The 17,055-nt window shown below is 43.5% G+C and overlaps 1 protein-coding gene across 3 annotated transcripts in view; it reads right to left on the bottom strand.

Moving 5' to 3' along the window:
• Positions 1 to 17,055, bottom strand: part of sema4ab (sema domain, immunoglobulin domain (Ig), transmembrane domain (TM) and short cytoplasmic domain, (semaphorin) 4Ab) — an 82,463-nt gene that overhangs the window by 45,132 nt on the left and 20,276 nt on the right. For all 3 annotated transcript variants that reach the window (XR_011644112.1, XR_011644111.1, XM_034095138.2), the window contains exons 7-9: positions 11,134 to 11,256; positions 10,821 to 10,948; positions 5,236 to 5,417 (exon numbers count right to left, since the gene is read on the bottom strand). Coding sequence is in view for 1 of the 3 variants with exons in the window: in XM_034095138.2 (XP_033951029.1) it covers positions 5,236 to 5,417; positions 10,821 to 10,948; positions 11,134 to 11,256 (433 nt within the window). In the remaining 2 variants the exon portion in view is untranslated. The remainder of the gene's footprint in view (positions 1 to 5,235; positions 5,418 to 10,820; positions 10,949 to 11,133; positions 11,257 to 17,055) is intronic.

Genomic DNA, 17,055 nt, shown 5'->3' with positions numbered 1-17,055 from the left:
CATAGTTCTTTTTTCAATAAGTTGCTGCGAGCTATTATTTGTCTCCTGTACGATGTTAATGGGCCATTTCAATGTTTACAATATCCTCAGAGGGGGATAAAAAAAACTAAAATCAGAACTCATTCATTTCATTCTGTGCAAAGAAAAAGCAACCTCTGAATCCAGATATCTCACCATGACTCACGTATGGATGCACGTGCACGGTGTGGCGTGACCACCAAAACAGAAAGATATGGACACAAGATGTGTGCAAATGTATTTAGTTTCCTATCCATGTGAACATGATTTAAGTGGGGGGGGGACCTAACCTCCTCTAGGGGGGTCCGGAGGGCATGCTCCCCTGGGAAGATTTTTTTTTAAATGTTGAAGTTAAAAGCATCAATCTGGTGCACTTTGAGAGCAACATTAGGAGATCTATGGACACATCGCTCAACACCCAAACACAACTGTAAACAGATTTTCTTTTAATTTATGGATATTTGACAAATCACTCCCCTTTCAAACTGTATTCTTCTTTATTAATAACTGTCATATAGTATTTTATACCTGTTTACTTTATTCTCTTATTTTTTTGATAACTATAATGATCATATAAAGATGTGCCTTTGCCTCACTGGTTGTAGAAAAAGCTTCTTATATTCGTTAGCATAGCTAGCTAACCAGATGCTAATGATAACAACACAGTTATTGACTGTCTGATCAGTATGACAGATGAGCAGATCGCCACTGGGCTTTCAACTAAAGACACAGACACGCAGAAACTGCGGCATGTGTATGGATTTATCGGTACTGCAATTTCTGAAGTGCTGGAGTGGCGTTCTGGTGCTCTCCGTCAGAACTGCACCCCTGTCAGTCGAGACATATACCACGTGATAACACGTTCGGCTCGTGTTGTGTTCAAGGACCCTAACCTTGGCCAGGAAAAACAGGCACTCGCTTGTTTAATTTGTTTGCGGTCTAGATTTCTTTCATTTTTTATTTTTTGCGTGTGTTTATAAATTACCTCGAGAGCCGTACCAAATTGTCTCGCGGGCCGTTTACGGCCCGGAGGCCGGAGGTTCCCCACCCCTGCCGTAGAGTCTCACTCTGAGCGAGTGCTGCTGCAGCTGCTCTCGGCTTCGTCCATACTTCATTCAATGCTCGCCGGTTCCGCGGTTCCACATTGTTTCTTGTGAGGAGTCTGATATATTTAGTATATTTATATTTTAGTGCGACAGCCAGGGGTGATAGGCGCGTACGCGTCACAGGCAGCTTGCTGTTGCCAGATTGGGTGGTTTTCCGCATTATTTTGAAGCCTGTTTACGGTGTGTTTTAACTGGGTTTTCGGCTGAAAGGCATTTGAAATCTGGCACACTTTTGAACGCCGTTATAATACAGTGCTGAGAATGAACGCACTTTTGAACGCCGTTATACAGTGCTGATAATGAACGCGTTCTCAATTACGTTCATCTAGCGGAAATACAGTACGTTCAGTTCACGTTCGCCCAAAATATGAACGCGTTCATGAACGATCGTTCATTGAACGCGTTCAGGTACATCACTGGAGACGGCCTAGAGATGTTGAGTTAGTTATGTTGGACATGATTGGACTTTATGGAACCCCCTTTTTTGGGTCTAGTTTGAGGTCCAAGGAGGGGCCCTCTTTGAAGAAGAGGACTTTCCCCACGCACTGTGATGGAAGATTCCCATATATTTGGAAGACCTTTTTATTTCTGGTTTGTGTTTTGTTCATAATGTACATGTTTACATATTGCAGAGTGGTTTTGGGAGCACATATTGAGGAAGCAGTAAAACGTAAGGATGTCTAACAGTACCAATATAGTGGTCTTGTATGTCTTCCATTTTCTAATAATTGCTCCCACAGTTGATTTCTTCACACCAAGCTGCTTACCTATTGCAGATTCAGTCTTCCCAGCCTGGTGCAGGTCTACCATTTTGTTTCTGGTGTCCTTTGACAGCTCTTTGGTCTTGGCCATAGTGGAGTTTGTAGGTGACCAAATTTTACTGAGGAATTTACCAATTCATTCATTAAAAATCCTACAATGTGATTTCCTGGATTCTTTCCCCCATTCTGTCTCTCATAGTTGAAGTGTACCAGGATGAACATTACAGGCCTCTCATCTTTTTAAGTGGGAGAACTTGCACAATTGGTGGCTGACTAAATACTTTTTTGCCCCACTGTATTATTATGTACACTTATTTGTATTCACTTTTGTTTGGCCTTAGGATGGCGATAATTGGATGACCATTTTAGTTTTCACTTCATACAGCACTGTAAATTGCATGAAATGATGAGCTGTTTTGTTTTGTTTTAATTTTGTTGTATGTATGTTTATGTATGTTTTGAGTGTGTGAGGACCCCAGGAAGAATAGCCAATGCTCATGCTAGTGTGGATCCTAATAAAGACATAAGACATAGTTAAAGGAAGATTAGAAAATAACCAATAACACTGATAAATATATATGCACCTCCAGAAAGCGATACAAACTTTTTAAAATCTCTGTTCGATGTAATTGCTGTAGAAACAAAGGGAATCTTAATTTGCGGTGGAGATTTGAATGTTGTTATGAACCATATTAAGGATACAACTAGTCACAAAAGATCCAAACGCCAATTATCAAAAGTCGTAAATATATCGCTGGAAGAAATCGGGATGATAGAGGTATGGAGAACCCTACATCCTTTGGAAAAAGACTTTACCCATAAGGTCCACTCAAGGATAGATTATTTTCTCCTAAATGTAAATGATATTCACAGGGTCTTTACCCTGTATGTAGGAGAGGAGGGGCAGATGTGTCGGACCACAATCCAGTCTTCTTACAAATATGTTTAAATGACAGGACACGACACACTGTCTGGAGGAGACTCAACACTGGAATATTAAATAGTGAACAAAGAAAGGAGAGAATTAAAGCAGATATTACAAAATACATAGAGGAGAATGACAATGGAGCAGTAGACCCTACACTCCCATGGGATGCCATGAAAGCGGTCATCAGAGGGAAATTGATAGCTCAAACTGCAAATGCAAAAAATATTAAATTAGAGGCATATAGAAAATATTCAAAAAGATTAAGAGAATTGGAAAGGGAATTTCAGAATACAAAAGAATCAGAAACAGAACAAGAAATCAAACATTTGAGAACAAAGATAAATGATTTACTACTTGATGAAATTGAAAAGAGGAACAAGTTTGTGAAACAAAACTATTATGATGCTGGACCCAGAGCCACTAAACTATTAGCAAAACGTTTACGAAAACAACAAGTCATCAACACTATAAATAAAATGAGGGACCCAGATACAAACGTGCTAACGTATGCACCGGAGAATATAGAAATAATTTTTCAGGATTACTACAGGCAATTATATACACAACCAACATCCGCAGATAAAGAGGAAATGAGAGCTTTTTTAAACTCACTAGACTTACCATCAATTGGCAACATGTTGTGATGTTCTTACAGCGGACATCACAACAGAGGAGGTGAATAACGCAATAAGTACATTAAAAGATAATAAATCTCCAGGTAGTGATGGATACCCTGCGGAGTGGTACAAGATGTTTGGAGAAGAGCTGGCACCGCTTCTACTATCCTCTTTTAATTGGACAATTCAAAATAACAAGATGGACTGAGGCAATAATTGCAGTCATATCTAAACCAGGAAGGGATAAAGAACACTGGAAACTATAGACCCATCTCAATAGTGAGCGTGGACTATACAATATACACAACAATTATTTCTAAACGACTGAACACTTTTATATCAGAAATGATAGAAGAAGACCAGACAGGATTCGTAAGCCGACGTCAAGCACAAGATAATATTAGAAGAACCTTACATATAGTGGACCATGCACAAAAGACTAAACAAAGTACTGTACTCGTAAGCATTGATGCAGAAAAAGCATTTGATCTGGTGAACTGGGTGTGGAATCTAACAGCACGAGTGACGTCATGGAGCCAGGGTTCAGATTTAGCTCTGGGGCGCATGAGTTTCAGGGGAGCAACAATGTCAAGAGCTCCAGTGCAGGAAGAGAGAAAGGCTGAGGTTAATAGCTCAGTGTCCAGGGAGTCAGAGGACATCGTATCAGACTGGGATAGGTTTACAAATGTGTGGGAGAAACTAGCAGCAGTGGAAGGTTTCATCATACGACCGTGACGGACAGGAGCGCCTGATTTAAGACTACGACAGGGCAGAATAAAATCAAATAACACGGGCAGGTGATCTGATCACACACATTGACATTTGAAATGGGCAGACCATGCGATAAGACTAGGTCTAATGTGTGCCCAAGCTATTGCGTGGGGCCAGAGACATGTATGAAGTTAAAAGCATCGACAACATCAAGAAAGTCTTTAGCTAGTGGTTTAGAGATACAACAGACACGCACGTTAAAATCCCCGACAATTAAAACGCTGTCATAGTTTGTCACGATACCGGCCAATAGTTCAGAGAACTCCTTTAGAAAATCTTTGTTGTACTTGGGTGGTCGGTAGACAGGATGAATCCGTCCCAGCTCAAACAGGCTCAGTTCAAAGGAGGAGAATGAGATAGACGGCGTGGGTTTGCAGTATACACTGCTCCTATAGACGTCGCTATACCTCCTCCACGACCCGTGGTCCGGGGGGGATTAATGAAACTGCAGTCCGGAGGCAATAGCTCTGTAAAAGCAGCAGACTCACCCACAGACATCCAGGGTTCCGTTATAAAAAGCAAGTCCTGGGTGATATAAGCATCAAGCATCATTTTGAGATAAGCAAAAAGGTATATTAGATCACAACCCTGGAGGGGTGCAAGATCCCTACTAGGTTGCCAAAGTGCCCCCCCCTCCCCAACCCTAACTACCTGGGGGTCTGACGGGGCAGATTTCATTGTTTATTTTTCATCTTTGACATGTTGAAGAATGCATGATACAAATTAGGGCTGCTCAATTAATCGTATTTTCGATTTTGTCTTATTATGAAAACAACTAAATCGAAATAAAACGATTATTTTTTGTATTGGTTTTTCAGTTGAATTATACTTAAAGTTCAGGGTAATCAACTGTTAAAAACATACTGTTCACATTTTTTAATAATCGTGATATCAATTATTGACTCAAATAATCGAGATTATGATTTTTGCCATAATCGAGCAGCCCTAATACAAATGTCCCTAATGTAGATTATGGAAGGAAAAGTCAGGTTATGAACATGTGAAAGGACTGTATGGATGTCCAGCCCACTGACCACTGGGAGGTGAAGATGCCGTAAAACAGAGTGTCGTCTGCCGGAGCGCCCTCTGCTGGGGGGAGGCTGTCTATGTCCTGGAGCACGTTGTAGGGCAGCTCGTTGTCAGCCTGGCACAGCAGCTGAGCTTTGGCAAACGTGGTCCAGCGTCTCTGCAGGGTCCGCTGACCCCCCACATCACTCTGCCAGGGGGAGGGGAACACAGCACTAATCACCACCACACTGATTCAGACACAGATACAGACAGAGCCCCCCCCCCCTACAAGAACAACTCTGAATAGAAGGGGCCTTTTCTGCTGATGTTCAGGTGTATATCAGTATGTAGTGTCTCTACTTTAAAGAGTCCTCTCCTGCTGATGTTCAGGTGTATATCAGTATGTAGTGTCTCTACTTTAAAGAGTCCTCTCCTGCTGATGTTCAGGTGTATATCAGTATGTAGTGTCTCTACTTTAAAGAGTCCTCTCCTGCTGATGTTCAGGTGTATATCAGTATGTGGTGTCTCTACTTTAAAGAGTCCTCTCCTGCTGATGTTCAGGTGTATATCAGTATGTAGTGTCTCTACTTTAAAGAGTCCTCTCCTGCTGATGTTCAGGTGTATATCAGTATGTAGTGTCTCTACTTTAAAGAGTCCTCTCCTGCTGATGTTCAGGTGTATATCAGTATGTAGTGTCTCTACTTTAAAGAGTCCTCTCCTGCTGATGTTCAGGTGTATATCAGTATGTGGTGTCTCTACTTTAAAGAGTCCTCTCCTGCTGATGTTCAGGTGCATATCAGTATGTAGTGTCTCTACTTTAAAGAGTCCTCTCCTGCTGATGTTCAGGTGTATATCAGTATGTAGTGTCTCTACTTTAAAGGGTCCTCTCCTGCTGATGTTCAGGTGTATATCAGTATGTAGTGTCTCTACTTTAAAGAGTCCTCTCCTGCTGATGTTCAGGTGTATATCAGTATGTAGTGTCTCTACTTTAAAGAGTCCTCTCCTGCTGATGTTCAGGTGTATATCAGTATGTAGTGTCTCTACTTTAAAGAGTCCTCTCCTGCTGATGTTCAGGTGTATATCAGTATGTAGTGTCTCTACTTTAAAAAGTCCTCTCCTGCTGATGTTCAGGTGTATATCAGTATGTAGTGTCTCTACTTTAAAGAGTCCTCTCCTGTTGATGTCCAGGTGTATATCAGTGTGTAGTGTCTCTACTTTAAAGAGTCCTCTCCTGCTGATGTTCAGGTGTATATCAGCATGTAGTGTCTCTACTTTAAAGAGTCCTCTCCTGCTGATGTTCAGGTGTATATCAGTATGTGGTGTCTCTACTTTAAAGAGTCCTCTCCTGCTGATGTTCAGGTGCATATCAGTATGTAGTGTCTCTACTTTATAGAGTCCTCTCCTGCTGATGTTCAGGTGTATATCAGTATGTAGTGTCTCTACTTTAAAGAGTCCTCTCCTGCTGATGTTCAGGTGTATATCAGTATGTGGTGTCTCTACTTTAAAGAGTCCTCTCCTGCTGATGTTCAGGTGCATATCAGTATGTAGTGTCTCGACTTTAAAGAGTCCTCTCCTGCTGATGTTCAGGTGTATATCAGTATGTAGTGTCTCTACTTTAAAGGGTCCTCTCCTGCTGATGTTCAGGTGTATATCAGTATGTAGTGTCTCTACTTTAAAGAGTCCTCTCCTGCTGATGTTCAGGTGTATATCAGTATGTAGTGTCTCTGTTGGAGCTATATATCTCTTTATATTATTTAATAGTTTTAACATTTATTTTCTTGCTGTTTATAGTGTTTATTATTATCATTTATATGTATTCTTGATTAGCGTCATAAGTTAAAGTAGTTTCTATGCTTTTATTTTGAAGGCATGTTTTGGGCACTGGGTGATTAGAGCACCTGGTGCAATTGTATATATTGGAGACAGGTGGGTTGTGGGAGGGAGAGCACTAGTAGGCAAACGGTTTTTTACCAGGGTTTTTCCAACCACAAGAAAGGAAAGTCATAGGAAAGGCTTAAAGGAACCAACCATAGGAAACCTGTTCATTGTCAATGATATTGGATCATAATAAATGCACAACGGAGAATCTTGTCTGGACCTGGATCATTGCCCTGCGTAAGATCCGCTAACTAGTGCCTCAGCGGCTGTTAAGTTATCTGTTTTAGTTATATATGATTTTGGCCGCTATAGTCTCTACTTTAAAGAGTCCTCTCCTGCTGATGTTCAGGTGTATATCAGTATGTAGTGTCTCTACTTTAAAGAGTCCTCTCCTGCTGATGTTCAGGTGTATATCAGTATGTAGCGTCTCTACTTTAAAGAGTCCTCTCATGCTGATGTTCAGGTGTATATCAGTATGTAGTGTCTCTACTTTAAAGAGTCCTCTCCTGCTGACGTTCAGGTGTATATCAGTATGTAGTGTCTCTACTTTAAAGAGTCCTCTCCTGCTGATGTTCAGGTGTATATCAGTATGTAGTGTCTCTACTTTAAAGAGTCCTCTCCTGCTGATGTTCAGGTGTATATCAGTATGTAGTGTCTCTACTTTAAAGAGTCCTCTCCTGCTGATGTTCAGGTGTATATCAGTATGTAGTGTCTCTACTTTAAAGAGTCCTCTCCAGCTGATGTTCAGGTGTATATCAGTATGTAGTGTCTCTACTTTAAAGAGTCCTCTCCAGCTGATGTTCAGGTGTATATCAGTATGTAGTGTCTCTACTTTAAAGAGTCCTTTCCTGCTGATGTTCAGGTGTATATCAGTATGTAGCGTCTCTACTTTAAAGAGTCCTCTCCTGCTGATGTTCAGGTGTATATCAGTATGTAGTGTCTCTACTTTAAAGAGTCATCTCCTGCTGATGTTCAGGTGTATATCAGTATGTAGTGTCTCTACTTTAAAGAGTCCTCTCCAGCTGATGTTCAGGTGTATATCAGTATGTAGTGTCTCTACTTTAAAGAGTCCTCTCCTGCTGATGTTCAGGTGTATATCAGCATGTAGTGTCTCTACTTTAAAGAGTCCTCTCCTGCTGATGTTCAGGTGTATATCAGCATGTAGTGTCTCTACTTTAAAGAGTCCTCTCCAGCTGATGTTCAGGTGTATATCAGTATGTAGTGTCTCTACTTTAAAGAGTCCTCTCCTGCTGATGTTCAGGTGTATATCTGTATGTAGCAGAGGTGTGGACTCGAGTCACATGACTTGGACTCGAATCACCAATTTGATGACTTTGGACTCTACTTGACAAAATCACAAAACACTTGCGACTCGACTTGGACTTGAACACCAATGACTCGGGACTTGACTTAGACTTGAGCCTTCTGACTTGATCATTTAATTCAGAGGTCTCCACCCCAAGAAGGGTGGGGGGCAGACGCTCCAAACACAGCAGGTGTAGTGGTACAGGCCAGCTACACAGAGCGACAGGGAGCTGGATTTAAATGCAAGCGCGTCCGAAAAAGTCAAGAAATGTGCGTAAACCGTAAAAAGACGCGGCATCTGGCTGCATTTCAATGATATTGGAGAAAGCAAAGCTGAGTGCAGGATTTGTAAAATGAAAATAACCCTTTTTTTTGGTAACCACTCAGGATTTATTATCAGAGGTGGGAGAAGTTCAGATCTTGTACTTGAGTAAAAGTACCAGAGTGTAGGAATACTCGGTTACAATAAAAAGTCATGCATTCAAAATGTTACAAGTAAAAGTATATAATACAGTAGGGCAAAACAGTATTTAGTCAGCCACCAATTGTGCAAGTTCTCCCACTTATAAAGATGAGAGGCCTGTAATGTTCATCCTAGGTACACCTCAACTATGAGAGACAGAATGGGGGGAAAGAATCCAGGAAATCACATTGTAGGATTCTTAATGAATGAATTGGTAAATTCCTCGGTAAAATAAGTATTTGGTCACCTACAAACAAACGAGATGTCTGGCTCTCACAGACCTGTAACTTCTTCTTTAAGAGCCTCCTCTGTCCTCCACTCGTTAACTGTATTAATGGCACCTGTTTGAACTCGTTATCAGTATAAAAGACACCTGTCCACAACCTCAAACAGTCACACTCCAAACTCCACTATGGCCAAGACCAGAGAGCTGTCAAAGGACACCAGAAACAAAATATTACTATTATTATTAAAATAGTATTATTCTGTTGATCGATGTCATTACATTTGGTGAAAAGCACATAATGACTTGTTTAAGACTCGTTTTGTCAAAGTTTAGGACTTGACTTGACTTGAACTTGCCCAACCTGACTTGAGACCTGACTCGGACTTGAGCGCAAAGACTTGAGACTTGACTCGGACTTGCAAAACAATGACTTGGTCCCACCTCTGGTATGTAGTATCTCTACTGGGACATGTCTTCATGCTTTAATGTTAAAAAAGCTCTTTATTTTTCTCATGTGCTGCAGCACCTCTTTTCACCCTCTGTCTGAAACCAGAGCCCAGTCTGCTCCGATTGGTTAGCTGGCCGGCGATGTTGTGATTGGTCAACCACTTAGAGATGTCCTGCTTCTTAGCCTATCACGTACAATATGTTGGAGCACTAGCCAATAGTAGTTTAGGGTTACATCGCGATGTCCTTATGTAACAAAAGTAAACAAAGTTGTCCAATAGATTTTAGCCTCTGCAGACCATTTACATGCACCAAAACCAATATATAACACACTATGGGAAAGCCAACCACACACACACACACACACACACACACACACACACACACACACACACACACACACACACACACACACACACACACACACACACACACACACACACACACACACACACACACACACACACACACACACACACACACACACACACACACACACACACACACACACACACACACACACACACACACACACACACACACACACACACACACACACACACACACACACACACACACACACACACACACACACACACACACACACACACACACGGGCCTCTTTAATGGCCAGTCTGAACATTGCAGCTCGCAGAACATGGAAACATGACTGTTGTTTGAGACAGACTTTAGTCCTTTACAACATTTCAGACATTGTTTATTTAAGCGTTCTTGTTAAAAAGTGGGCCAAGAGCCTGAAGAGCTATTGACCTTATCTGCATGAGGCTGTTCGTGAGCATAAAGACTTCCACAACGGTGAGCTCAAGTGGCTGTTGCAAATCAGAGAGCAGACTCCAGCGGTCCTGTTAGAGGAGCGCTGCCATCACATCGTTGCCCATAATGACGCTGGGAATGTAGTGCTGTGTGTGATGCGGTCACAGTGGCACTGCCCTACATTAGTATAGAAGTGTTTCCGGTGTGTTCCCTGGCAGCATATTGGAAACACCCACCAAAAGAGTCATGAAATAAACTAACAATGAGCTCCACGCTAGAACATATCAACTCCTGAACACGACAGGCATCATCATCGTTTTCCACGATGACTTTAGTTTGTAAAGGTGTACCCAATAAAGGAGACACCGTGGTTATTGCTCATTAAATATGAAATGTATTCACAGAATGCATGGCCAGTATGTGAGAACACACACGTGTGAGTGTGTGAATGGAGTGGATGTGAATGATTATAAAAATGTGTGCAAGAGTGAAAATAACATCAGATTGCTGGTTCTTACCGTGCAGATCTGAGACACGCGAGAAACGATGAACTTGTCGATGAAGTCGTACTCTCTGCCCACCTCGCTGAAGAAGAAGTAGATCTTCTCCTCTTCAGGGATGAAGCTGGAGCTGATGAAGGTCGGGTCTACAACAGAGGGCAACGTTTGTGGGGGTATGTCAACATCGTCTCTGTTTGTTGTTGTTCTCTTTTTAGTTTTAGTAGTTCACATATCCTCAAGTATGGTACTTAAGTACCATTTTAAAGTACCTGTACTTTAACTAGTATGAGTACACGGAAGTATTTGAGTTGATGTTTCAGGTGACCCTCACCCTCCAGCCAGCCCAGCGTGTCGTCCAGCTTCAGGTCCACCCTCCGGCCCTCACTCAGGTGTCTGGAGATGAGGGGCCGGTTCCCCCTGTAGTCTGCCACGGTGCCGGTGTACAGCTCTCCGTCTGAGGGGCACAGCACAATCCTGAGGAGCCTTCAAACTGAGCACTGTTTCAACACCGCAGTATGACATCATCATCAAAGGACCTCTGAAGTGTACTAAACTCAAATGTTAGCTACTGCTACACAGGACGTTCCCCTAATACTCTGAACAATCAGTTTGCTTCATGTTTTTGTGTTACCATTTAGTTCAGCATTACCTTGTCTGTATATTACATTTGGACAGCTTTATCACCCTGCCAGGCACTTTAATATAGGTATATAATAATACATATTTAATATAGTGTTCTTTGCAGACAAACCTTAGGTTAAAGGAAGGAAGTTGTTGCCTGATAATTATCCTGTGTTCCTCAAATCACATTTGATAATCAGAAATATTAGTTATTGAGAGACAACCTTTTGTTTTCCAGCTTACTGACATGGTGCCTGAAATTAGAGTGAATATATGGTGTAAATAAAGAAACTGAAAGCCTGTGGGGTCCAGGTCTCATTTGCAGCTCTCAAGGACCCAGTCATGTGCGCGCAGAAACCACAGTTAACACGGTCTTTGTTGTAATGCACTTTAAAGTGCTCCGAGTGGACGCAGAACAACAGCACTCTATATGAACGCAGTCCATTTAGAACTGTTGTGCTTTTGTTCAGAAGGATCATCTCCGCATATTAACACCACTCCATCTCAACACGGCTAAGCTAAAGGAGGCTTAGGAGTGAAGACGGTTAGCAGTGTGATTTAGTCACTTGTTAGCAACCGTTGTTTTTCTGATACATTGAAGTTTTAGACGTTCACCAGTGGGTAGGGGTGTAACGCAGGGGCGGATCTAGAAAAATATTCATGGGGTGGCAGGAGAATTTCAGGGGTGGCATCCCCTGGCAGAAGTATATGCTGATTTAATCGCAGTCATATGTTAATATCAATGTTAACTTGGAAAGCCACAATATTGATATTTTAACTCAATAACATTTAGTGACTGTTACAGCCGCTGCTACCTTGTGTCCTTAAGTATGGTTGGGTATGTAAATGAGCTGTGCAGTTCCCCTGCTGTCATTGGCCAGACGTCATCCAATCCCTGCTCGCGTCTGCCACGTCATCCGGGGGAGGAGTATAAAGGCTGAGCACGGACAACACTCTGGAGGGTCTGTATTTTGTGACAGACGCCTCAAACCACTCCTTGTGACAACGCCTTCCTTCTGTGACTTCTGAGGATTCTGTAGACTGACTAGCAGTGTGTATTTAGTATTAGCTCCACTGATTAGCAGTGTCTTTAGTAGGGTTCTGTGTTAGCATAGGGTTTTGTGTGTGTGTATACTGCTTAGAGCCAGGTTGATTAGCACCTGTAGACCCGCACCAGCTGTGTGTGTTTCCACAGTCCCGTTTTGTTTATTGTTTGTTTCCACTTTAGAAGTGAGATTTTCTTTTCTTTGTATAGCAGGGCAACTCTCTTTTGGAGACCCTTTGTGTTGTGTTATAGTGACAGATTGACCCGTTGTGGGGCCAATCTGTGTGTCCATCATTTTACTTGGTTTCAGTAACAATAAAACCACCGGTAACAAATATACCAAACCCAATCTGGTCGTGTCGTTTCCCGTTTGTACCCTAGCCAAGTGGGAACGTAACACGTGGGGGCTCTCGTCCGGGATCTTTAAATCAATTCCTATAGGTGGTTGTGTTGTGGCTAAAAACTTGGTAAAACGTGTGGGAGGTACACCCGAAAATGGCATCCTTCACTTTGGAAGAGTTCTTGGTTTGGCCGTCCTATGAGGAGCTAGACCGGTGTAAAAAGGACGACTTACTGGAGATAGCGCGGCACTTCAGTCTTGTGGTAAGTCGGCAAATGTTAAAGGAATGGTATGCTCATGACACTCATTTTTTAAAAATTATCATCCGATAAAACAGACCAGTCTCTGCCAGTTTCTCTCTTTTTTTTTTTAATCCGATGACATTATCAGTGATTTTAAACTGATTATATACCGAAATAACATCAACACTGTGGGCGCCGCCATTTCCCGGACGTGACGTAATCCATGCGTTTGGTTTTCGAAGACACGTTGATCTCCATGTTATTTACTGTAGTTTCTCTCTTCAAATATGCCTCACTGTACTGCGAAATATTGCCACAATTCGGATAGGAACAATCCACGGAATGCTCGGTTCCATCTGTTGCCAAAAGGTAAGCATAAGAAGTACATTCGGAGGCAGTGGCTAGCGAAATGTGGCCGGCCCGAACCGAGAGATTCACAGGCTCATGTATGCAGCGAACATTTCACATTTCCGGACGACTACTCTGAGAGTATGATCAAACATAACATGGGATTTAAAGAACAACCATTACTCAATGGAGATGCAGTACCATCGGTCTTTCTGGTGTCATCACCGACCAGGACACCAGTTCGGCCAGTAGAGAAATCGCCCTCTGCAAGTGTGAAGCGACGGAGGAGCAGAAGTAGTGCTCGGAGTAAGAATAAGGTATGTTATAGCGCATTTCCATTGCAGCGGCTAGCCCCGTTTTAACGTCCTTTAGCGTCCAGGCCAGGACAGTTTTTGGTGGCCTTTCCATATAGCGTAGTACCGGCTAGTGTGTATTTCCCCCCAGTTTTTCCGGCCCCATAAAATCGTGATTCTATGGCAGGGACAACGAAGCTGAGTATGCTAAACTAGAGAGGGAATCGCTAGCAAGGGTGGTACTACATGCATACATATAGTATCTTATATCATCTTCCCATTATACACACATGCATTTCCAAACATTTGGACTACCTATGTTGCAAATGTATTATCTCTTCAATTTACACACGGCATCTATTGCACGTCTGTCCGTCCTGGGAGAGGGATCCCTCCTCTGCTGCTCTCCCTGAGGTTTCTCCCATGTTCCCTTTAAACTGGGGGTTTTCTTCGGAAGGTTTTCCTTGTACGATGTGAGGGTCTACGGACAGAGGGTGTCGTATTGTCATACTGATATGTATGGATGAATTCCCCCATCCAATCTCTTCACATTGGTCAAAACTTGTTCCTCTGCTGACGAGTCCGAACTCAAATACCCCGCCATGTTTCCGTGTGTTGACAAAGTGAACGCATGGATGACGTCACGACCATCACGTGACTACTGAAAATGGCAAAAATGGCGGCGGCCAGACGGAATATACAGGTTTTGATAAAAAAGAGCTATAAAATCATTATTTACCGGGGAATATCGCTGATTTCTTCAGGGTATGGTTTAAACATAACGTTTCACTAAATACTGAAGTTTTGATTAATTATCTAATGAGTGGACCATTCCTTTAAAGAAAGAGTTGAAGGCATTGGTGGTGGATGAGATGGTGCGAAGAGAGGTACTTGTACCGGCTGTACCAGTGTCCGATGTTCCCACTGAGGGCCTGTTGCGTCCGGGGACTGATGCAGAGTTTACGTTTGCTGAAGGAAGGGGTAGTGACAGCGGGGGGGGCGAGCCGTGTGAGGCACCGCTCACGCCGCCTCGCAGATGTCCACCCTCTCCTGTTGGTAGTACGGATTCCCGGGAGGGGGCTAAACTCAAGGTCCGTCTCGCCCGGCTCCAGTTGGAAGCCAAGGACAGGCAGCGTCAGTGGGAAGCTAACGACAGGGAGAAAGCCAGGCAGTTACAGCTGGAGTTACGCAAGTTGGAAATGGACAAGGAAGTCCGTAAATTAGAAATTGACAAGGAAGTGCGGATGCGTCAGCTGGAGCTAGACTCCGAGCTGCGCGCATCCGGTGCTTTTGGCCGTGCCAGAGAAAGCTCTCCAGGTAATTCTCACCCACCTGCCTTCAATGTAGGGACAAACATTTTGCTGTTGCCGATTTTCCGGGAGAATGAAGTGGATGCATATTTCGGTGCGTTTGAGCGCATTGCAGCAGCGTTACAATGGCCGGAGGATGCCTGGGCTCTGTTAATCCAGTGTGAACTCCACGGAAGAGCTCAGGAGGCGGTTGCTGCGCTTTCAATAGAGGACAGCCTAAATTATGACCTGGTCAAGCGTGCCATACTTAGGGTGTACGAGTTAGTTCCCGAGGCTTATCGGCAGAAGTTCAGGAATCACAGAAAGGGGGCGAATCAAACACATGTCGAGTATGCCAGGGAGAAGGGGATGTTGCTCCATAAATGGATTGATTCATGTGAAGCTGCAGAGTATTCTGCCTTTAAAGAATTAATCCTGATGGAGGAATTCAAGAGAGGATTGCCTGACCGTATTGTGGGGCATATAAATGATCAGAAAGTGCAATCTCTCTCCGCAGCTGCTGTACTGGCGGACGAATATGTGCTAATGCATAAAACGGTGTTTTCTCCGGCTATTGCTGAGAACTCTCGCCGCATGCCGGGTGCACCTGTTGGTCAGCCAGCGAGAGTATTCACGAGGAATAGAGAGGAGAGAGAATGTCACTATTGTCATCAGCCTGGGCATCTAATTGGTAATTGTATGCTTCTGAAGCGGAAGGAGCAGCCACCAAACATGACTAGGCCGAAAGGCATCGGCTTAATCAATACCAGCTCACTCAGTACTTCCACACCTGACACTGAGGAAGAAATAGATCCCTGTTTTAAGCCTTTTGTGTTCGAGGGATTGATATCACTAACAGGTGAGTCAGACGATCAGAGACCCGTCCGCATTCTACGAGACACTGGAGGCTCACAGTCAGTGATTGTTGCCTCGGCTCTGCCATTCTCAGACAAGTCAGCGTGTGGGTATGGATCACTATTATGTGGCATTGAAATGGGTTACGTGCCCCGTCCCGTACACAATGTACACATACAGTCAAAATTAATTACTGGATTTTTCCCTGTTGCTGTGTGCCCAGCATTACCCATACGGGGTATAGTCCTTTTAATGGGAAACGACATCGCAGGAGGTAAGGTAACTCCTGCACTTGAAATATTGGATTCTCCTCAGACTGTGTTGTCTGAGGCCACAAATGCTCACATTTTCCCCATTTGTGCTGTCACCCGCGCGCAGGCGCGTAAGAGTGACTCGGAGGTGTCGCTAAATGATACTATGTTTGGGACCCTGTTTACAGATGAAAAAATGCCGGAGGAAAAGCCAGTAGTGGCGAATTCCGTTCTCCCTGCCATGACCGCTGCGTCAGCGCAACCTGCCAGCCCAGCCGTTGACGGTTCCACACTCCCGGTAACCCGAGAGCGGTAACCCGAGAGCGGTAACCCGAGAGCGGTTACTCGCCGCGCAGAGGGCGGATCCGACGCTTGCGAAGTGTTTCGAGCAGGTGGTGAGTAACGACAAGGCAAGGGGTGAGAAGGTGGCTTATGTGTTGGATAAGGAGATACTAGTGCGCCAATGGTCCCTCACTGCTACTGCTGAAGCTGACTGGGGTGTAGTGCATCAAGTAGTCGTGCCGGTGCCATACCGTCAACATGTGCTATCTGTAGCGCATGAAAGTCAATGGTCGGGACACTTGGGCGTGACAAAAACCTACCAAATAATCCTGAAGCATTTCTTTTGGCCAGGTTTGAAGAAGGATGTCTCTAGCTTCTGCCGCTAATGTCATGTGTGCCAGGTTGTCGGTAAGCCTAATAAAAAAATTCCGCAGGCTCCCTTACATCCCATACCTGCTATAGGTGAGCCCTTTGACCGGGTGTTGATAGACTGTGTTGGTCCTTTACCACGTACGAAAACAGGTCAACAGTATTTACTCACGATAATGTGTACGTCGACTCGTTTTCCGGAAGCGATTCCGCTGCGTAGCATTACTTCAACATCTGTAGTTAAGGCCTTGACGAAGTTCTTTTCTACATTTGGAATTCCGCGAGCAATCCAGAGTGACCAAGGGACAAATTGTAAAT

This window comes from Pseudochaenichthys georgianus, chromosome 11 (assembly GCF_902827115.2).
Source record: "Pseudochaenichthys georgianus chromosome 11, fPseGeo1.2, whole genome shotgun sequence".
Lineage (NCBI taxonomy): Eukaryota > Metazoa > Chordata > Actinopteri > Perciformes > Channichthyidae > Pseudochaenichthys > Pseudochaenichthys georgianus.
The sequence above is the reverse complement of the archived record's forward strand: the minus strand, read 5'-3'. Positions and strand labels throughout refer to the sequence as shown.